Source organism: Mastigoproctus giganteus, chromosome 3 (assembly GCF_048544385.1).
Source record: "Mastigoproctus giganteus isolate SK-2022 chromosome 3, ASM4854438v1, whole genome shotgun sequence".
Classification (NCBI taxonomy): Eukaryota; Metazoa; Arthropoda; class Arachnida; order Uropygi; family Thelyphonidae; genus Mastigoproctus; species Mastigoproctus giganteus.
Window position 1 is genome coordinate 74398674 of NC_143577.1, and position 23817 is coordinate 74422490.

Genomic DNA, 23817 nt, shown 5'->3' on the forward strand with positions numbered 1-23817 from the left:
ATCATCTGCATATGCAACCAACTTACAATGCAGAATTTCTTTGTCCAGCCACTGATTTAACACCAAATTCCAAAACACCGGACCGAGCACCGATCCTTGCAGACAGCTTCTATTAATAGATCTGCCAAATTTCAAATGTTGTGGATATACTTGAACTCTCCTACCACTTAAATAACTTCTTAATGTTCGATACAATATTTGAGGATAATATATTTTTTTAATGAGCATAAAATGCTCTCATACCACACCTTGTCAAATGCACCTTCGAAATCTACAAATAATGCCAAAACATATTTACTTGTTGATTGTGAACTATAACTCACTAATATATTTATAGCATCTTCGGTTGAAAGACCTTTTCTAAATCCAAACTGACCTACAAACTATTTTAGACTTAATAAACACATGTTTTAATCTTAAAAGAAACAACTTCTCAAAAATTTTTCCCAAATTTGCCAACAGAGAAATAGATCTATATCCTCTAGGATCACTAACAGGTTTACCAGGTTTATGTATAAGCTTTAGAAGGGCAATTTTCCAGAACCAGTGGAAAACTACCCTCCAACAAAACACTTGTTATACATAACCCAATATCTCAGGATAATATTCATTCATTTAGTTATACAGTTATTTTCTATCATATCCATGCCTGGAGTTTTATTTTCATTTAATTTAGAACATATCATTAATAACTCCTGAGTAGTGAACAACTGTATGTCATTATTTCCTACATAACTAAAATCATCAACCCTAATTTTCCTTTGTTCCTCAGTATCATCGTCCATAGTATCATACACAAACAGCCCATCTGTAATAGTTTTAATTGTTGAAAGCCAATCACAAGTTTCTATATTATTTGAGTTAACTGTATTAATAACATTATTAATATGCAGTTTGTCTCTTGACAATTTAAACAAAAGTCCCCCGTGGATCTGTAATTCCCTGTTGTTAGTACAAAATCCCTCCATGTAGCTAACATGTTCATATATTTCTTTGTCATATTATTTCCTTTCAATTCTGTACAGTTCTTTAAATACTATCGCATCAGCAGAATCTCTACTTCTACATCTTTGGTATTTCTTCCTAAGGGTAAAAAACTTCCCTTTGTAAAACAGTTAATCCACCAAGGCACACATCTCTTATTTTCTCTTTTCCTTTTAGCAGCTAACAGTAAAGCTCTATACAAAGCATTTTGCACATAAAATGCATATTCAACAACAGCATTCACTGTTTAATTGACTCAAAATATTATCATCAAAAGATATTTCCAAAGAATACTTATATTTATTCCAGTTAATTCTTTTAGAACCAAATCTTACATGATCAAATGCCAAATTACACTAAATGGAGATCAGTCAGAAATACATTAAACAATATGGCCCCGTGGTCACTGTTGATGCCACCAAGAACCACATCCCAATGACAAACTCTCCTGCTAAGTTGCCGATTTGCAATGGTAGCATCAATATTGGAACTTCCATGTAAGTTCCAATTGTCAAATGTGGAAGGTTTCCCTCCACATTGAGAACACTTAAATTATGATTTAGAATAAATTCTTCCAGTATCCTACCTCTGTGGTCAACTATGGAACTGTGCCACAGTTTTGACTTAGCATTTGCATCAACAGCAACCAAAAGGTTTCCACTACCCACAATTTCCATAATTGATTTCAGACTCTGCAATGTATTCTCAATATCATGAGGGGGGGGGGGGTACAGTAAATTGAAGCTAAATAGAATATCACTGGAGTTGATATGTGCACACAGATAACATTCTGTGTGCACATACCAGTAATAACAGTGACAGTAATGCTCTTATTAAAAATAACAATTGCTGATTTCGGTTTATCATTATCTATATACACTGCCCTTGCTGTAATAGGAAGACCAATCACCTTGTATACCCCTCCAAAACGACCAATATATTGCTCTTGGAAACAAAAAATATCTAAATTCATCTCATAGGCCATAACCCTTGCCTCGGCGCCTCCGTAGCCAGGTGGGAAGGAGCAGCAGTGCGTAGCACACACTTCTTGATTAGACTGGGGTTCGAACCCGTCACCACCAAATACGGACTATGCGGAAAGGTCAGGGAATTACTACCGCATATCCCGGAGCAATATGGCCTTAGTTGCTAATGCTCCTAAAAACGAAAATAACAAAATAACCCTTTCCTCATCCATTACTGACCTACTCCTTTGTGCATTTAATTGTATATTATTTTTATAATCATCCTCACTATGATATTTAAGGACTCCATATTGCTCGAATAAAAACCCACTATCCATTATTAACCTTCATACTTGCTTTTTCCAAAGCTCTAATATACTCTGGACAATTATTGTCCCGAACTGAATGATCACAGCTTTTACCTTTCCTTTTACAATTGACACATGTAGAACTCTTATCTTTATTAATACAGTCAGCAAACACAGGCCCACCTTGGGCACAGTGTCCACATGAAACAGTTTTATGGGAACAATAGTTTGCAGAGTGTCCAAAACCTAAACATTTAGCTATTACTGTGAATTTTCTAAATTTGTGATGAATAACCAATAAATAACCTATCCCCCTGAAAAATCCTCTTATACATCTGAGGATCAACACCGATTACTCACTTTATCAACTTGCTTTTATTACCAGTTTTAAACCTAAATGATATTCCCTCCTTCACTTCCTCCTCAGTACGTCCGTAATCTCTTAGGTTCTTACAATGCAAGTCATTTACAATTTCTTCTTGTGTCATCTCCTTCAGTACGTCATAAATTAATAAACTTGGATTAGTCAATTTAATTCTATCTTGTTTAATCCCCTTTTCAGTCAGTGCTTCTGACTCAATTATCTTATTTAAATCTTCCCTCTTGTCTGTTTCAATCAATAAACCTTTATTTCTAATTGTTCTTAAATTCCTTATCTTTACTTCCTTTAAATCCTCTTTGAGTTGTAATCACATCTTTTATATCTTGACTTGTTGCAAATTTAGTGTCATCCTGAGCTCTCAAAATAACAATGTTATTTTGATGTTGTTTCTTACTTTTCAAACACTTTTCTTCAATTTGAAAGTCTTTTAATACCTTAGTATTACCCTCGTGTTGAGTCAAGACCTGTGAACCTTGATGTTTCACCATATCTGCATAAGTTTGATGATGTTGCTGTTGATTCTCCAGGATCCCAGTCAGAAATGATTGACCTCTAACTAAATCATCAAATAGAGTAGCTCTTGTCTGCAGTTCCTCTACCCTTGCTTTTAGTCTTTCATTATCTATTAGTAATGCTGCGGTAATTACTTCTAAGTCTATCCACTTATCCAACACAAAATTTGAAACTGCCTTTGTTACCTTGTTTCTCTCATTTGTATAATCCAATCCACTAATGGGATTTTTAAGCTTAGTAATTAACTCATATATTGAATTTACATCTCCCGGCCTACATTTTTGCTCATGAATTTTACTGACAATGATATCACTCTCTCTCTCTTACAATTGGTTCCCGTGCTTCTCCTACTAATATCACTGTAAAAGCTGGCTATATCAACCTCCAAATCTCTTTGTTGAAATTTTGCCTCATCCAATGACTTAGGTTCTGACAATATTTGGAGGTCTTCAACCCCCTCCCTATTTTCCTCTATTTGCACACCCTGATAACTGCTGCTTATTATATATTTTATTATATTATATTATATTAAACTGGGTTATCATTGTATGTATATATTTTTCTTAACCATAGACCCCAGTACACCAGGCCCATTCGTTACAATAATACTCTACCCGCAACAATAGGCGGTAAATGTGGATTCAGTAATCCGATTTCGTCAAAGTTTTGTAATTGTCAAATCAATAAGGATAAGGATCTGAGAATCTAGTAGTAATAGTGGCAAATTACTTTTTTTTTTTATCACACCTCGTTTGGCATACATTTTAACAATGCACATTCAATCATTCAATTTTTCTTTATTAGAAATACTTTAAAGGTGAACTGGAAATCGCCAGGACATTTTCCACCATATTTTCTAATGATAAATTCCTACACGAAGCAACAGATTCTTGCACTGCAGAGGATTTCAAAGATGTATTGCAGAGATACACGTCTTTATTCGCCACGCAAAGGAGAATAAAAGAAAATAAGGCATCATTCACTACTTCAAAAGAAAAGGTAAGTGAATCATAAGAAAAAGTGCAAGAAACTATACATTGCCTCAGAAAAAACAGAAAAAAGTGGTTTTATTTCAGGCGTAACTACAAATTCCACCCTCTCCTTTTCCACTCCAAGTACTCTTTAATAATTATACAACACCACTTGTCCTTTCCCTCTGACTTTCGCTCTCCTCTGCGGTTTTGAACCTGGTGGAATGATAATAGTTTTGCCACTCGTTTAGTGGGCACTGTTTTATTCATTTCATGTACCTTGCAGTTGTGAAAATCCGAACTAAATGCAAGAGGTGTTCGAATTTGAGGTAATCACATTAAAACACATTTTATGTGCATAAATTATCGGTTTACGTATGTATTTATTATTTAGAACGTACAAGGGGTACTAGGAAAGTTTTGCAATATGACGCAACAATGAATCACAGGAAGCTGCTTGTTGCTGCATGTTGAGACATGTTCATACGTGCATAGTAGCCGCCGCGCCAAGTCGATGGGCTCAGTTATTCATTAGTAGTGAGAGTGTAAAGTGCTTGCGATGGCATCGTGGTCACGAAATGAGATAAGGACAGTTTTGCAGTATAATTTCGTGCGTGGTTTAACCATAGACCAGTGCTTAGAAGAAATGACTCTTGCACTAGATGATGATTGTCCACATCGTACAACGATATTCAGGTGGTATAGAGAATTCCAAAGGGGAAATTTCACTCTGGAGGATTCGGAGAGGCCGGGAAGGCCACGAACGTCAGTTGCAGAGGAAAACATTACTGCTGTGAGGAAAATGCTTGATGGAAACAGGCGAGTGACCTACCAACAGATAGAGGATACTTTGGGCCTAAATGCACCAGCAATTCGTTCGATTCTGCAAGATCATTTGCACGTGAAGAAACTTTGTTCTCTCTGGGTGCCGCATCAACTGACTGAAGAGCAGATGACACGACGTGTGACTTGGTGCCGGGAGATGTTAAAAAAGTTTGATAAGGGACAATCTCGGTATGTGAACAACATCGTGACAGGTGACGAGACTTGGCTGTACTATTACGATCTGCCGACCAAGGCTCTAAACAAAGTTTGGGTCTTTGATGATGACGACAAACCCGTAATTGGCAGAAAATCCTGATCTGTAAAGAAGAAAATGATAGCTGTATTTTTCAAATCGAGTGGAATTGTGGAACGTGTCGTTTTGGACACGCAGAAGACAGTCACAGCTAAGTGGTATACTGAACAATGCCTGCCTAAAGTCATTGGATCTATGAAGAACCTGCGGCCAAAGTCAAGAATGGACACCTGGTACCTCCATCACGATAATGCTCCAGCTCACCGCGCCAAAGCCTGCACCGAATATTTGACCACGACAGGACTGAAACTTCTCGAGCACCCTCCCTACAGTCCAGACCTTGCTCCCTGCGACTTTGCACTGTTACCGCATGTGAAAATGAAGCTAAAAGGGAGGCGGTTTTCCAGTGATGAGGACCTTCTACGGGCTTGGGACAACGAGTGTGCTTTACTCCCTAGTGAAACTTGGCAGAACTGGTTTAAAGATTGGTTTCGGAGGATGGAGAGGTGTATTGAATGTAGAGGAAATTACTTTGAAAAAATTAAATAAACAAAGCTGTATTGCAACACTTTCCTAGTACCCTTTGTATTAGTTAATATTGTATTCACTTTGATGAAAAAAAAAACGCACTGGCTTTAATCTGTTTTACTTTGCTTGGTCTCTTCCCTTAAAACACGGTGGCGGAGTTAACGTAAAAGCAGGAGCTGATATTGCCATTTTTCGTAGCCAATCAAAACATAAAATTCCGTCTTCATGTTTTACCATATTCGTTTCAATAATTCTTTGGTAATTTTCTTTCTCTTTATCTTATAATACGCTCTTTATGATTTTGCTGTCAGGTCTGAAGTTAAAAATAATTTTGATCGCTGTCGTTAATCCGATCTGTAACTTGGTCCCAACTTATTTCATCTTCCTCTCTGTTTTTTTTTTTTTTTTCACGAGATCTGAAGTTTACTTAATGCCGAATACCAACCTTTAGCGAGAGAAAATGGCACATCATTTAAAGTTATATTTTAAGGTAGTTGCGATAACTTCAATTTTCGCTACTGCGTGATAAATATTTTCACATACCGTAATTGAATCGCTTGAATTGCATCTGTCCTTTGGCTGCATTAGAGGTGTTAGTAGGAACAAATATTGTTACAAAGTTGCCATAATTACTTTGCAATTCATCTACATCTGGACCACATGATGTCATTGACAAGAATTAGCTGAACTTCTAACATTTTCATTTCTTTTAGATGTACTTTTACAGATGGAACTCGTATATTCAAAGTGAAACCAGTTGGTGAATAGTTCGCCATTTACTCCATATTTTTATGGCCTTTGTAGAGAACAGGAAGTAAGCAGCAAGGCTACTGTCCCAATCCCAACAAAAAATGTTTTTGTTGGGATTGGGACAACAAAAAATTATTTCGAGAGTTTAGCAAATTGCCGTTTTCACATCTGCTATAATAATTGTGAATTGTCCTTTGCATTTTCTATTGCTTCCTTTCTGTCCATTTTTTCGATTTCAATTATTTATTTTATTTATTTATTTAATTCAGTAAAGTAAAAGTTACATTCACCCCTAGACAGCAATCAAATGCTAGGAGGGTAAACACAACCATAACGTAGCAATACAAATCTATATTGGGTAATATAAAAGATATAAAGATACAAATGCGAAGACAGAATATGTTCGACATAAATGCTCAATATACATTCAGTGTCTGCCCAAGAAGAGTGCGGAGATGCCAACAGGAGAAGGAGCACAGATCATCCTCAATTACAGAAGCCACGTAGGACTATGATGAAATGAAGGTCTAAGATTGCTTAGGTATCTGCAAAAACTTTTGTTCTGTAAGCCTTGTCTACGCAAATTGCCTCGGAGTTGATGTTTAAGTGGTTGAGAAGCCCAATAGTGTTTGCTGGGAACATATGACTGAGCCGGCTGATTTGGTTGAGGGCAGGTCAATCACAGATGTTTGCTGGTTACTTATTCTTCTGTTATTCTTGGGCAGGATGATGAGACTATCGATGCTGGGAGCATCTACTTTACCAGAAATGAGCTTAGAGAGTGTAATTATGTTGCGAGTGGTGATGCTTTGCTTCCGAGGGGTCATTCCATTCAGCGAAAGTAGTATACCCCTAGAGATAGTAAGGGATGTCCTGAGGTCCTATTGAGGGTATCTGCGAAGCCAATACTCAATTCCCCAAGAACTGCCGCAGGTAGGTTGGAGGGGCGCAGAGGACTAGATTTCCGATGCGTAGAGAGCCACCGGTACTATACAAGATCGGATATACTTAGTTGTCAGCTTTGTATTGCTGTAACCCACCAGTTCCTGTCGAGCTGAGAAAAGAATTTGTTTCTAGCTTCCTTAAAGTACTCCTGAAAAGACAGGTTCGAATCCCAGACCAAGCCTAGGTCCTTGTGAGAGTTAAGTTTAATTTTATGTCCATTAATAGAGATGTGCATTGGGTTTATTCTTCTCCTTTTTGTAAACGTCATCCGGGTAGATTTTTCGGCATTTAGTTCAAGACCAATGTATTGACGAAAGGTGCTTATCTCATAGATTTGTTTTGTTATAGATCTTTGGATAGAGAGCGCTTGCTCCGGCTGATCCGAAAGAATGAAAAGCTTCAGATCGTCGGCGTACGATGTCATGTTTTGGAAATTTGCTAGCAGAGGTTCCAAAGCTGCTGCTGACAAAACGCCACCTTGTAGGGGCCCCCCTCTGAAGACAGTAACGGATCGTGAGAGACCATTGTGCTCAACAAGGAGTCGTTTTTCCTGCAAAATATTTTGAGTACAGAGAGGTTATCGGAGATCTTGAAGTATATCTTCAGGATGTTAAGTAAAGATGTGATGGAAATCCTATCATATGTAGATTTTCTTTTTCTCTTCCATATCATACATTGTGTACTTCAGCAATGTACAGAATGAGTTCATATATCAAAGAAGCATAGTGTTTGGGTTGGGGCGCCACCCGGGGGGGGGTTCCCCACAACTGCGCCATTGTTTCTCTTGTGCAGTAGAACGGAACTCTGTAAAAGACAGAAGTGTGTTGTTTAGTGCAAGTGTAGTTTCGGGTCGTGTTGTTTATCTGGCTTTCTGCCGTGGAGTCCCATTAGGGACCTCACGTTGCTCGCCACAAACCTCCGGGAGGCAGTCTCAAAATCTCTGGCTGGTCGCTTCCAGGGTCGCGCCTCAGTTTTTCGACAGACACCACAAAAAAAAATTAGTGTGTGTGGGGTAACGTCAAGAAGAGGGGGGAAAGACAAGTATAGGGGACGTAGAAGAAGGCATCCCCCTAGGATGGGTGGAGATCCACCAGGTGAGGGGGAAAGGGGGGGAATAGTACACCGGGCAAGGGAGCTCGACGAGATCGCCAGGAGCCATGGTGGCGGATGGCTCCGCTGTAATGTCCACTCCAGTAAGGTTTTAGTTGGTCTGATGTCTTGGGAGCTATGTCCGATTGTTTTCCATTTTGGGAATTTGTCAAATCCGTTAGTTATCCGTGCTGGGCAGTTTTTGCAGGTGCAGGGGGTTCTTGTCGCCGTGGCAGGGAAATGTAAGTTTTTCGCCTCGCAAAAAGACAGAGGCCAAGAATTCACCCTCGCTGTCCAACAGATGCTGCTCCTGTCGTTTGGTAAGTAAGTTAGCTTAGTGATGAGTATGCTGCGGAGATCCTCATAGAGCTGGCAGTCAAAGAGAGGTACTGCCAGCCTCAAATCCACCGCAGGATGGGTGTTCTTCGAGGCCAAGCATTGAAAGCTTGGCTTTTATGGAGCTGTGAACAAGAATGTAGTGTAGAGCCCCGGCGAAAACCAGGGAGGAAACATTCGGCCGACATGAGGGACGAATTTCCTGGTTATCTCTCCGTTACCCTGGAATTTGAACATCTGGTCTGTCATATCTGCTGCAGGTGAGTCATGAGCCGCTTCTTATCCGCGTTCCTGTTATTTGCGAGATCTATGGTGAAACCAAGATGAGTGTGTGAAGTAGCCTTGGCAAGGTGAAACAAAAGCCCACAGCGCACGATCTCCAAGTCCAGGGGAAAAACGCCAGCGAGGGCGTGGGTGCTCACCATGTAACAGGCGTGGTTATAGTGAGTAAGATGACTCTTTACATGGAGTCGATGATTCTCTTGTTTACTGCCGTGGTGGCCTTGTACCAGACTCCGGATGCATAAGTGAAATCAGGTATAAAGACAGCTTTGTAAAATAGATGTAAAGTACGTCGGCCAAGGCTCCAGTCCTTTCTACAGATTCTGGCAACCAGTTCTGTGTATCTTATGATTTTTGAGAATAAGCCCTTCAAGTGTTCTTGGAAGGAGAGAATTTAGTCCAGTACTACTCCCAGGTATTTTAGTTGTTTGAAAAATTTTGATGGTATTATCCATCTTTATATGGGACGGTCTTCGTATATTTAGCTTTCCATTCAGGAGTATTGTTTCTTTGCCGGTGATATGGTCAGATAATTTTATCATGCCCATTCCTGCAGCAACATTATCTGACCATATCACCGGCAAAGACAAAAGCAATGGTGGATCCAGGAAGGGTGATTGCCCTTTTTTTCAAAAATATATCACCATTGTTATATTCCTCCCTAGAAAAAGTCTCGATCTGCTACTGTTCTTTCTCGTGATAGAACAGTGGTTATAATCAATGCCCTTCCCAAATCCTACAGAAAAGATCCAGGTTCGAATCTCGTCAATGATGCGGCGAACTTTTATGGGCTTTTTTCATTCCGTGGCTGAGTTGGATAGTTCTTTCTCCAGAAAAGCAGGCAAACAGAGAACATGCGCAATTTATGGACATAATACACATGGATGAGGTTGTTCTTGGATAAACCTAACATGCCTTTTTTTCTTTTTTTGGATAGAAGTTTGTGCCATCTGAATAAACGCATAATATATGCATCGTTTCTATCCTTGTCCGCCTCCATGGGGCAAGGGCAGAAACCATGTGGCTGAGCTAAGGCACCAATAATTCAACCTAACATCTTATATTATGACAATGAGACATACACATTGATTGGCTTTAATGTGTATGGTAGCTCCACATGTTACACGGTGGGTTTGTCGGAACCGGCTGCATATAATAAGAATGATGAAGTTACCATACCTCCAGGTTCGCCACCAAGGGGAAGTTCGAGGAGTGGGAGAGCGACGGCTGGTTTGATATGGTTGTTAAAATGTTAACGAAAAATAAAATAATAATGGTTGTTCAGCAATCTAGTCAAGGATTTAATTTCTCTTCTGCATAATAAATTTTAAAAAATATACTTTAACCGTTCTTGTTTCTGTCTCTCCAGTTCCTTTACTGTTGGTGACCCTGCACCCTTGGGTGCAAATGGGATCTACCCATAATGTTAGAAGAAATTTGTGTAACTAAACAGTACGTGTGTAAAGTACAACGTAGAGTGCTCCCCTCCACTTTCGCGTGACTTAAACCAGGTGAGGGCAGTTTCAAAAAGAAAAAATAAAATAAAAATTCTAATTTAACCTAGGATATATGGCCAATCATTCAATATAAAAAAACACCTTTAATCATCTCCCATTACCTGTGTTTATTATGCCAGTATGAAAATAAACAAACAAATAACCATCGAAAAATAACCAAACAGTTTTAAATTTTCTGTTGCTGTGTATTCGATTTAGTTGCAATTTCAGTAAAACAGCTTAATCTTTCATTTAGTAGATTAGTGTCTCTTAATTTATTTTATTACCCTGAAATAAAATCATTTCCTCCTGCTTATAAGTCTAGATCAGATCTTTATTTCAAAGAGATTAACACAGATTTCTATAATCTGCTTAGTGGTAAGATTTCGTGTAATTTTATTATTGTTCATTTGTTTTTGTACATTTCCGTTTCACAGAAATTTTTAAAGTATACATTTTTACTCTCTTAATAGAGTTCCTATTAATTAACTTAAAGAAGTTAACAGAAAGTTAATTCCTTTTTCTCTCTTCCTTCAGCCGAAATCATCCTGTTTAGCTAGAGGACTCCGTAAAGATATCCAAAGACGGTGGCAATGCTACTTAAGTGATTTCCGAGATGGTGAGAGACGTTAATTTTAAACGCATTTCATCTTTATTGTGATTAGAAATGTGCATTTTATTTAAGATTATTATTATCTGTTTCTTTTTTTAGCAGATCACTGAAAAGAAATTGTCTTTATTAGCCAACTGGAAGGTCTTATATTGCTTCAAACTAGTATTCATCAAATTACTCTCCACTATGTTACCAGTCATTTGCTAATAAAACTTTCTTGCATCACCTTTCACTCAATGATCAGGGTAGGGGCTTCTCTTAATAGAGAAATTGTCAACATACGCGGTAAAAAGGAACGAAGAATGATGATAATGTACTTATCTAGGAAACAACGCGGAGAGAGAGAGAGAGAAAAAGAGAGAGGGAAGGAAGGCCAAGGAACTTGGGGGTGGGGTTGGCTGACTCGGTCTGCCCTTCTCAGCACCCCCTCCATTAGATCCACATCCTTTCGCAAATGGGACTTCCAAATCTGTATGCAGTATTCAAGATGTGGCTTAACCACATCTTGTAATGGAATAATCATCTCCTTATCCCTACTGGCAAAATTCCTGTATTTCATTGATAAAACCATGTGTGCTCTTTTGGCACCTGTCTGCACTGCTCAGAGAACTTCATATCTGACTGCATGATTTATTGTGACGCCTCCGTAGCCAGGTGGGCAGGAGCAGCAGTGCGTAGCAAACGCTTCTTGATTAGACTGGGGTTCGAGCCCGTGACCACTAAATACGGAGGATACCGAAAGGTCAGGGAAGGACCACCGCATATCCCCAAGCAATATGGCCTTAGTTGCTAATGCTCCTAAAAACCAAACAACAAACAAACAAAATTTATTGTGCAGTCAGATATGAAGATCTTTTTCATTCTCCACTACTCTAAGGGTGTGTCACACAGTTGGTACGTTAATTATTATTATCTGTTTATTTCCATAAGGAAACCACCCCGGGACGGCACAGTGCCAGGAGGGTGCTAAGTACATATCAGGTTACGAGATAATACGTGCAGTAGGTTACATATACTGAACACGTAGTCTCGTCCCGAAATATTATATACACATTTTATGTTTAATATATACAGTATTTACACATTAATGATTCTGTACATACATTATACAAATCATATATGTACCATTCACTAATAATTCCATATATAACTTACATATTTACATAACTGTTACAGAAGGTATATTTTTCCAGTCAACAAATTATTATTGTTCTTAAAGCGGAAAGTTTCACTTTTACTCACAATTCTTTGATACTTTGCAGCCGATTCATATTTCGGTAAGTCTGTGCGAATTCTGTAAGATCTCTTTCCGGTATGTTGCATCCTCATACAGTTTTTCGGCATCTATGTGTAGAGAGTTAAATATTTTTGCTGCATTTGATGGGAAGGATCTTTGCAGGCTACTAAGATTGTTCAGGACTGGACGCAGTGGATGATTTACTTCTCCGCAACGTCTAGCAGTGGCACGCGGTTTGACTAGAATATTATCCAGAACTGGAGCATCTACTCTGCCTCTTAGCATTTTTGCGACGGTGTATATGTTCCTGTTAATTGTCCGCTGCATCTAGGGTGTGATGTTAAGGTTTGAGTTAACAGTAATCTGGGATTACTGTTACCCATACGAAGTACCTTGCATTTGTCAATGTTAAACTTCAACCTGCTACTTTTCAGCCCATCTGCCTGATTTATCTAGACTTTGTTGCAGTAGTAATAACTTTCGTATTATCTCCAAACTTAGAACATTAAGCTTGAGATGCCTTCATCTGTATCATTATTAAATATTGAAAGAAGCAGTGGGCCCAACCCTGTGAGACTCCACTAATAACATATGTCCATGAAGAGCAGTGCGCATTGATAACTATGCTATCTTATCCCACTCAACCATTCCTTTATCCATAGCAGCAAGTTTCCCCGAATGGCAGAGTGCTCCAATTTGTATACTAGTCTTTTATGTTCAACACTATCAAAAGCTTTTCTGAAATTAAGCATGTGATGTCAGAATTATTTTTTGCATCCAATTCCTGTGTCATAGTGTACAATGAAGGTTGTCTGGCAAGACCGCCCCTTAATCATGCCGTAACTGCAGTATAAACGGATTCCTGTCTTAGATGGTACTGCATTGCTTCTTTAACCAGTGACTCCATTATTTTACCTGGAACAGAAGTCAAACTAACAAGTCTGTAATTAAGTACTGTATGTCGCCTTTTGATCTTCTGAATTGGAGATACATTTGCAAATCTCCAGTCCATAGGGACCGCCTCCCTTAATCCAAGGATTCTCTCATAATTATGGCTAAAGGTTTGCTGACCTCTTTTGCTACCTCCCTTGATATAATTGGATAGATCCCATCCATCCCAGGTGCCTTTTTTACATCTAGTTTCAACAACTTCTCTTACACTTTCTGCTCAGTTATCACAATCATTAAACTTCCTGTTAAGATTTGATTCACTTTTGGCATTCCCTTCCCTAAAAAAATTCCTATTAACGACCTGAAACTGACTCAACGACTGAAATACGATTGGTTTCGGAGTTTTTTTTTTTTTTTCCGGAAACATATGGTGGTAGGATAAATTAGAATTAAGAAGGAATGAATGGAAACGGTCTGAAATTTAATATAAAACTTTAATTGCTTTTAGCAGCATTTTTGTTTTATTTTTTGAAGTGATACTACGAACATTTTTCTTCCTTGTATTATTTTACCATTGTTAATATTCCTACTATTTTCAATCTAGGAATCGTTGGAGCTGGGACTCTTCATAAAACTACATCAGTCACATTATTTCTTTACTTTTCTTGCATCCTTCCTGCAATGGCGTTTGGAGCATTGAATGAAGAATATACAAATGGGGAAATAGGCAAGTGCCATTCATTGCAGTTGTATTATGTATCCAAGACTATTTAAGTATGTATTTATCGTTTCAAAACAGAGCTAGAAATGAATAAGAGAAATGATGTTGATCTGGTTCTCATATCGCTTGATATCTTTACCAACGTAATTTAATAACTGACTATGCAATATGAAAACTAACATTATTTTAAATGTTTTTCGGATTCTTCATATATAATTTTGCTTTTATTGTTAATTTTTTTTCTTATCAATAAAAAATAAATTTATTAAACTTTACTTTAATATTCAATAATGTGTTTTAGTCTAGGCATATTGTATTGTAATAATATGTTGATAGCTTCATAGAGACGCTTCTTCCCTTCCATCGCATCATTAACCTTACAAAAACTTTAATGAGTACCAGTGGGAATTTAGTTTCAGCCTGTACCCATAATCAAAAAGCTTTCATGAAGAGAACCTAGATTTCTAAAAACTTCATGAACGGTTGGTTCAATACCAATCCATTAAATCTATTTAATTATAACCATTATGTCCTTTTCCTCCGCTACATTCTCTAGATGACTTCCTGCTAAGACCTAGATCATAAATTTTAGGATTACTAATTAAAAGATTATTCAGTGATACCTCGTTTAATGAAAAGTTGTACTTATTTTTTATATTTTGTGAAGATAGGTCTATTATTAATCATAATTATTTGTGGTTTTTAATATCTTAGATTTAAATATTTCTAATAATTTGGGAATAATCCTCAGTATTATAAAAAATAGTTGCTTTTGGTAAACTTTAAAATCCTAATGAAAAAAATATTATGAGAAATAAAATGGGTAAGGAAACTAATAATATGAGGGATGAAAATGCATATTTTTTACTGTCCCAGTTGTTAAATATTTACATGAGAAATGATTAAAACAAAATAATTTTGTTATCAACGTTCCAAAAACTAGGTCAGAGAATATGTGCACATTGTCATTATTCAGGATATTAGTTTCCTTTCTTTAGTTCCCCCTCTTTTCTCTCTCCCCTTTGGTTTAATCGTTTTGACATACTTTTATTCCAAATTGGAGTTTCATGTAATTACAAATCTTAAAGATTTTAAACGCAGTTGTATATTAAGTATACATTCCTCTCTGTCTGCAAAATGATCATAGTATGGAACTATTAATGCCCATGAGGATTAACCGTAATCATTCAGCAGCCTATTAAGTATTACTGAAGATGAAGACTTTATCATCAAATGAGATTTAAGTACAGTAGAAGGCTTCCTATCATAAGTGGTAGGGAGAGGTAGTTGGTCGGTTAAAGTGGGTATATATACTTGCGTACCTTAAGAATTTTATTTTCACTTAAAACATATGCATCCATTTACAGAAAATCAATAATTTGTATCTGCCTAGGCGATAAAACGTTTTTTGAGCCGATCCCTTTACTTTTTGATAAATATTACATCGCTGACTGTTGAATCACTCTGTTGTCCCATTATAAATGTATGTGGGACCTTTTTGGCTGCAGCATGAGAATTTTTTTGCTTTGGATTTGATTCAATCACTTCTTCATATTTAGATCCATCAGTATGGTGAGATGATTTCTGCATCGGCCGTATCTTTTTTGTAGTTCGGGATTTCTATTAGCGTTATCAACCTGAATCAAAGTTTTCTCCAAATTTTGGTAAATGAACTTAAGAATTTCGTTCCATGTTAATGCTCGTAAACAGATTTTTGATGTTGTTTTCTTCTGTTGTTTTTCTTTCTGTTGTTTTCTTTTTTTCTTTTCCAAAATGAAATTTAAAAACGTTCGTCTGTCATCTCTTTAGATCCCTAAAATTGATCCAGCTATGGATCAAGGATGTTCACGTGGTGGTAAAAACATGGTCTTTTTCTTCTTTAAGTTACTCACAATTGTGATTTGAAGGAGTATCCAGAAAGAGAATAGCCATTTCAAATATGTTTCGTTACAGAAGATACAAATTCACGAAACAAATCATTCTTTGAATAATGTAGAGTCCATCCATTCTAATTTTTGCGAGTGATATTAAACTGGTAAAGATGAACAAATTATATTTTTAAAACCTCTAGGATTAGTTGATTTACCAACAACAAAAACATTGTGTGCGCTCCTATTACGCATTGCGGAAGTTAAGTGAAACTTCTTTAGAATCTTTTGAAACGTTTATTATTTCAATGTTACGGTGGTTTAATATTTTACAATTGTTTTACAAGTTTATTACAAAGTTTTTACAGATCTCTCCTTTGTACTCAATGGAGATGGTTTCGGTGGACGCATTGCACGTATACGTGCTCTTTACTCCTTACAACGCTTACTTTTAGTCTTCGGCATGTTGAATTATATTTTTTTTTTTTTTTCTGTTGAGATTTTTTATGAAATACGAAAGTGAATGACGAAATAAATATTTTGGTTTTTAAATTTTTAAAATCGGACTACTATAAACTGAGATATAGCGATTTAAAACGTAAACGCGACACGCGTGCGAGTTACACCGGATTTTTTATGAAATACGAGTTACACCAGATTTTTTATGAAATACGAAAGTGAATGACGAAATAAATATTTTGGTTTTTAAATTTTTAAAATCGGACTACTATAAACTGAGATATAGCGATTTAAAACGTAAACGCGACACGCGTGCGAGTTACACCGGGGCCGCGCTGTAGAGTTACTGATTGCGCCATGCGTCGTTGCTACGGACGGCACCGCTTCGCTTTTGCCTAGTACGGAGTAGTAGAATGGTGGGTGCGATGAATCATTTCATGTCGCATTTTTGTGGCGATTTTTGTCAATCCATGGACGCAAGTACTGCCATGTGAAAACTGCCAAATTCTTGCTTTTCAAGTGAAGGAAGTTTCACTTGAAAAGCAAGAATTTGTGAGTTCGAGTTACATTGCTGTAAAAAGCTACCACGACTTCAGGATTTTTGTATCCTGATGATGCAGCTCTGCTTTTTTCCATCGTTTTTATAAGTTTTCCAAAATTTAGAATATTTGATAATTTAGTTGTTCTCCAATCTATTTTTCTCTCTTGATAAATGATCTTAAAAATGTCTGTAAATTTTTTGAACAGCAGCTGATAATCTCTCCGCTGATACTCAGTTACATGAATACCTTTATATATTTTTTTCTAACTCGGAATTTGTCCTTCACCTGTTGTAAAACCTTTTTTCATCATCAATCTTTTAATGTAAGACCGTGGCCTTTTCTTTGATGCTGCTTTTAATCCACTAATTAAAATTAATTTTGGTTTCTTTAAAGTGGGGTGAGGACTTAACGACTCTTGTGAAACAAGCTGAGCGCAAATCCTTATACATTTTTTATAATTTTTTTCCTATCTTTTTATAACTCTCTCGCCTACACCTAATTAAACAGAAATATTTTAGATACCTGCTTTGAGTCTTTTCAGAGAATCCAACTTAGTTTTCACAGAAACACTTCCTCTGTTTCATTTTTTACTTACATTTCATTAATTTACATAATATCCGTTTAAATTAATGAATAGTTTTACTGGTGCAAACACGGTTTGGAACAAAACCCAGCAGGCAGGTGTGGTGTGGTACACTAGCCTACTAGCTGCAAGCATACAATGCAGTGTGCCATGGGCATCAACAATATGTTTTATAGAGGGGGAAGAGAACGTAGAGTAAATGGAGATCCGTTAAAAGGGTTTCCACTGTATATATTAATCTCAGTGGCCCCCACTGATGAATATCTTTGTTTTGTATTATATTGTATTTCATTTTGCTAATGTACGACTTAAAAATATGCTTACATGCTTTGTAAATAATACTCCTTATACTGTTTTGTCTACAGATGTTAGAAATACGATAATTGCTCAAACAATTGGAGGATTACTTTTTGGGTTATTTGGCGGCCAACCATTGGTTATTATTATGACAACAGCCCCACTCAGTATATACATATCAGGTATGAAATTCTTTATTTATCTTTGTTATTAATGCATAGACCTAATGCATTTTCTAGAAATTCTGATCTGATTTTTGTTTTATTTTTATAAAGAAGATAGTACTCAAACAGCGTCGTTTATAAATGGAATACTCGATTTCTGTATTAAAATTATTTCGTTTATACTAAAAATGCACTTCTTTTATAATAAATAGGTTTTACTGTGAAATGTGAATATCTGTCAATAAATCAGGTGTGGTTTGGGTTTAATATAGAAACAAATCATATCGCTATTATTCAGTAACACCTCCACAAATTTATTCCAGCGACTCAAAAGCTTATTTGATTCGATTAGTGAAGGGGGAAAAAAGGTCAGTGAATTGTGCATCGCATTTTGAACTTGCATCCCCGAGTCTTAGGGGTCCTAAACATGTGCAAAAAATCCAAAAGCACAAAATCTACTCAAGATTGTGTTGATAGATCTCTTTTTGGATCCCAACATCAACACCTTGAACATATTCCAATATATGTCTCGCAAGATTTTGCTGCAGAAACTCCTGTTGTGAGGAAGCCCCATGTTTCTGATCTTAAGCTTTAACAGTTTTTTTTTTTTTTTTTTTTTTTTTATGAAAACCCTAAACACGACAGGTATTAGAACCTATAGTATCGTGCTTGGGTTGGAGGTTGAGAAGTCGAAAGAAGATATTTGTTGCCATTAGACTTGAACTTCTCTAGACTGTAATTTTCAGGAAATACATACACCGATGAGCCAAAACATTATGACCAGCGAGTCGTTATACAAATCGAAGCAACTGCAGGTGAACCACGGCGTGTGCGCGGATCGGGACACTGTATAAAAAACACCTGATACTGAGATCCGTTAATCAGTGTTACTCTTGTTCTTCAGATGGGAAAGGCAACGGACTTAAGCGAGTTTGACAAAGGTCAAATTGTAATGGTCAGACGACTGGGTCAGAGCATAACCGAAGCGGCACGGCTAGTGGGGTGCTCACGGTCAGCTGTGGTTAGTACTTCCCGAAAGTGGTCAGAGAAGGAAAAACCCACGAACCGCCGGCCAGGTGTTGGACGACCACGGCTAATCGATGCTCGAGGTGAGCGAAGGCCCTCCCGGATGGTACGTGGCAACAGAAGTGCAACTGTGGCGCAACTCCCCGGTAATTATAATGCTGGTGACGGGAGTAATGTGCCACAACACACAGTACATCGAACCCTGCTGAAAATGGGGCTGCATAGCTGCAGGCCGCTCCGAGTGCCCATGCTAACCACGGTTCACCGGCGACAGTGCCTACAATGGGCACAGGAGCATCGAAACTGGACCTTGAGTGATTGGAAGAAGATCGTCTGGTCCGATGAATCACGTTTCCTGTTGCACCAGGTGGACTACCGGGTACGTGTGTGTGTGTGTGTGTGTGTCGTTTACCTGGGGAAGTGATGGTGCCTGGATGCACTGTGAGAAGAAAACAAGTAGGTGGCGGCGGTGTCATGCTTTGGGCGATGTTCTGCTGGGATCCCCTGGGTCCAGTCATCCATGTGCCGGGCACGCTGAGGTGACTCTGTCTCGTTGGGAGTGCATTTATTTTAAAAACGTAAATTTCATACACCTGATACAGTAAAACGTTTCAGAAAAATTATTTTCCCACTTTTTTATCATATGACTTTCAGATTACTTTTAGATTTTAATTTTGGGTGTTATTTTAGTTTGAGATTAAAATAAAAGTACTTTTGTTGATCTTTCAGTTATCTATGACATCTGCAAGAACTTTAATCTGAACTTTAAGGCTATGTACGCTTGGGTTGGCCTGTGGAATTCAGCATTCCTTCTACTCTACAGTGTTTTTAATGCGAGCTACATCATGAAGTGGTGTACTACGTAAGTATGGCTTCAGATTCATAACCTCCTGCAAAAATAGTTATGTGCACAAACCTGGAAAAACACTTGAACAACTACTGCAACCACTGTTAAAAAACATCCATAACAGCAAAATCATAGGCAACAACCTACCTGCATTAAAATTTTTGCAGATGAATAATAATGTTAACAATATACAAACCTTTGATTTCCACAGCCTATTTACCGGTATTAATCAAACCAAACTAAAATCTGTACTCAAAGATATTTATGCTAAATATAAAGATTATATATCCTGCAATACCTATTACTGGAACAACATACTGAACTTGTGTATCTCCAACAATTTTATATATGACGGTAATACAGCGTATCAACAAACCCATGGAACACCTATGGGCAGCCCAGCCTCGTGTATAATAGCCAACCTATATCTATCTATATTGGTCAGAGACCTCATTTTCACAGGACCTTATCCTATATAGATGACCTCATAGTGATCAACTGCCCGAATTTCATCAAGGATTATGGACACTTGTACCCCAACGAACTCATACTGGAAAAAACAAACAACTTTGATACTGCAGCCCATTTCTTGGATCTAGACATTAAGTTAAAGAATAACATAGCCTCCATCAACCTGTACAACAAACGTGAAGATTTGAACTTTAGCATAGTCAACCTTACACAATGGAATTCAAATATTTCCAAAAAAGTACATGCCAATGTTATTCTAGCGCAATGCATCAGAATAGCAACCATATGCAGCAATAATGAAACAGCCATTGATAACATCAGGATATTATACAAGAAACTCAAGAACAACCTTTTTCCTATAGCATATCTTCGCCATCATATCAGTAAAGTCCTTAACATATTAAGGCATAAGAATCTAAAAGATATTAATATAAATAGCATTATAGACATATAATTAATCCCATACACATCAAGTATATATATAGTGTAAATACAATACACTAGGCCTCTGTGGTGTCTTACAGTCTGGAAAACTCGTACCCACCAATTGGCCCATTACAGTGTATTTATCTTGTAATTATGTTCATACTTAACTTTATTTATATTTAATTATATTATATTCTAACTTAACTATATTGTATTTTGCCACTTTGTACACAACTGACCTTAAATACATGATGCACGAGCTCCCAGACATTCGTTCAGGATCCTAACTATAGGAACGGGTTTGAACCCCGAACTACCCTAGCCCAACTACATATTTCTACCATAATCATCTTTTCCCTTTACTAGCCTCTACATCTTATGCCCTGTGAGCCATTAGTTTACCGAACGCGAAATCAGGGCTCTATTTTTATAACTTTACCCAACCTATTTTTCGCCTTAAACAAAGTTTAGCTGCCTCTTATCGCTACTTTGTCAGCTATTATATTTCTTAACTATCCTGGGCAGTTTGAGCATCATGTACTTAACCTAGCGTAGCTTCACCGTCCACGTTATTTCAAAAAACACACACCAAAATTTGTCTAACGTTAGGCGCCTCTAGCGTACACATTCATATATACACTGGCAACCTACTGACACAGTCTTTTCTGTCAGTCCGGCATGTAGCGGTAAGTTCTTGTCATTCGGATTTTCCTTGCCTTTGTCTTTGCCTTTTCTTACTTCTGTAAGGTCATCCATGTTCTGTATGCTATAACTTATTAACACATTATGTAATTGCAAACTTGGTACAACGTTATTCAAACTTTATTCATAATTTTATTCAAAACTTTAAAATTGATATTACCACGTGGACTTTCGCACGTGTACTTTGACATACAGAACATGTCGGAAACAGAAGTAAGAGCATTGCTGTCTTTTTCATGATTTTGGTGGATGACCTCTGATGAAGACACAAAAATTATGAAAGACTCTGCAATGCTATCTCCACCTAGGTCGTCTCTTCAAAAATATTCTTTTGCTTTACTTCTCTATCGTTACAATTATTTTTCCGGTTCCTTTCTTCCCACCTTCGTTCACAACATATATCGCTACCAGGGTACACCGTATTTTCATTAGTTCATTTCCATGCATAAATATTTACTTAATATATTTTATACTAGTAATATTTTATATATACATTATGGCTGTAGGGTACTTTTGCGATAGCAGTGACCCAGATCCATAATTCACGTTATTGTAACTCTGTCTTATCTAATCTTATTTATTCTAATTCTTATTTATTCCAATTCTTAAAATTCCCCCTAAAGCATATAACTTCTCTATTGTATTATTCTTGATGATTATATATATGCTGAAATTATTGTAATAAAAAAATGTGAAACTTAAAGGGCTATGGCTCATTTCCTTTCAAAAACGTTTCAAATGAAGCATTGTCGAACTATATTCTAGACGATTCGATTTTTGTCCAAGAAATGCGGATGGTTTGTAAAACTTCGTTTTTGAATAATTTCTCAAAGACGCAATCGGAGAATTTATATTTGACAAAATTTCCAAAGCTGCTTTTTACAATAGATCTCCGCGATCAATATGCCGCCATTGGACTAATTTTTTTCTGCTTTCTGAAATAATGGTCCCCTGCATGATCACGGACTCGGATATGACTTTTCTAATTTTCCCGCAAAAAATTGTTGTGGAAATTAAACTACTCTGTTTTATTGTATATAATATTCTAAATGTAAAACAATTTAGGAAATTGTTACTGTGAAAACAAAAAAAAAAAAAAAAAATTCTTGAAGATTTTTTCCATAGTTACAATAATTTGATAAATGTTTTACCTTTACTCATGCTATTACCCGTAGCATGAAGATTTTAGCCTCAATTACACACTAAATAGAGGAGTTCCCCAAGGAGAGGTACTCTCTGCGACACTTTTTGCTGCAGCCCTTGATTCCTTCCTCTCAACTTGCAATAACATCCTTGCCTATGCGAACGACCTGACAATGTACTTTCCATCCAGCAATAGTGATAGTGAGCACAAAGTTGCTCACTATTTGGAAATTGGAAGGAATTTGGCCGGGTTAGTTACCTGCTGTGTAGCTTGTAGAGCAACAAGCTACACAGCAGGTAACTAACCCGACCAAATTCCTTCCAAATTCCTTACGATTGGACTTGAGAGAAATCCTCTTAAAACAGCCCAGATGTCCTTCTCCAGAAAGCATAATAAAACAAGTCACCATACTCTTAAAGGGTTATCCGATCACGAAAGTTGAACATCGTGGGGATCTGGGAAAACAAGTTGTCCTTCACTGAGAATTTCGCTACCACAGAGAAGCCCTAGCCGCCATCTGGCGCTCAAGAGAGGAATTGATTGGAGTTCATAATGCTCAAATGGTAAAAGAATAGGTTAATAGGTGTGTGGCCCCGGTCGCCTTATACGCTTCGGTCATTTGGTCAGCAGCTCCTGAAACGTACGTTAAAACCTTCTTGAGTATATAATATTGGATATTTAGGTGGTTAAACAGGATCTTCCAATTCCCTTTCACTGTCTCAAGAGGCATTCTGTAAAGTGTAAAGTATAAAGTGTGTTTAGGGTCAAACGGCACCAGGGGTTTCCCCCATCTCCGCGTTTCTTTCATTGTGGGTGAACCAGTTCGCTGGGAAATGCCAGAGATTTAAAAGTGTATGGATATTATATATGTTGTATATGTGTATATGTGTAGTGTCATGTACCGTTGTTCATCTGGTCGTTTAGCCGCTGGACCTCTACTGAGGCCCAACGTTGCCCCACTTTCGCCCCGTGGAGGCAGGCCAGGAAACACCAGTAGACTAAGATTTACTCTGGCAGGTCCTGCCCCTTAATTTCCTGAGATTTCGGCGGCTAGGATCTAAAAAAAAAAAAAAAGAGAGGAAAAAAATAAAAAATAAAAGATAATAATATATATGTATATTTGGTAAATTCGATGAGGAATAACGCTAAATTTTGAAAGGCCGAATGTATGGGCGAAAAGCGTAATTTGGAGATGATTA

General features: G+C 37.3%; 1 protein-coding gene across 1 annotated transcript in view; it reads left to right on the top strand.

The window, feature by feature from the left end:
- The window catches only part of LOC150088085 (solute carrier family 4 member 11-like), a 158077-nt gene that overhangs the window by 51467 nt on the left and 82793 nt on the right, over positions 1-23817 (top strand). Inside the window, exons 3-7 of the mRNA XM_090370013.1 lie at positions 3970-4151; positions 11165-11246; positions 13973-14095; positions 17907-18020; positions 19758-19890. Coding sequence (XP_090226139.1) covers positions 3970-4151; positions 11165-11246; positions 13973-14095; positions 17907-18020; positions 19758-19890 — 634 coding nt within the window. The remainder of the gene's footprint in view (positions 1-3969; positions 4152-11164; positions 11247-13972; positions 14096-17906; positions 18021-19757; positions 19891-23817) is intronic.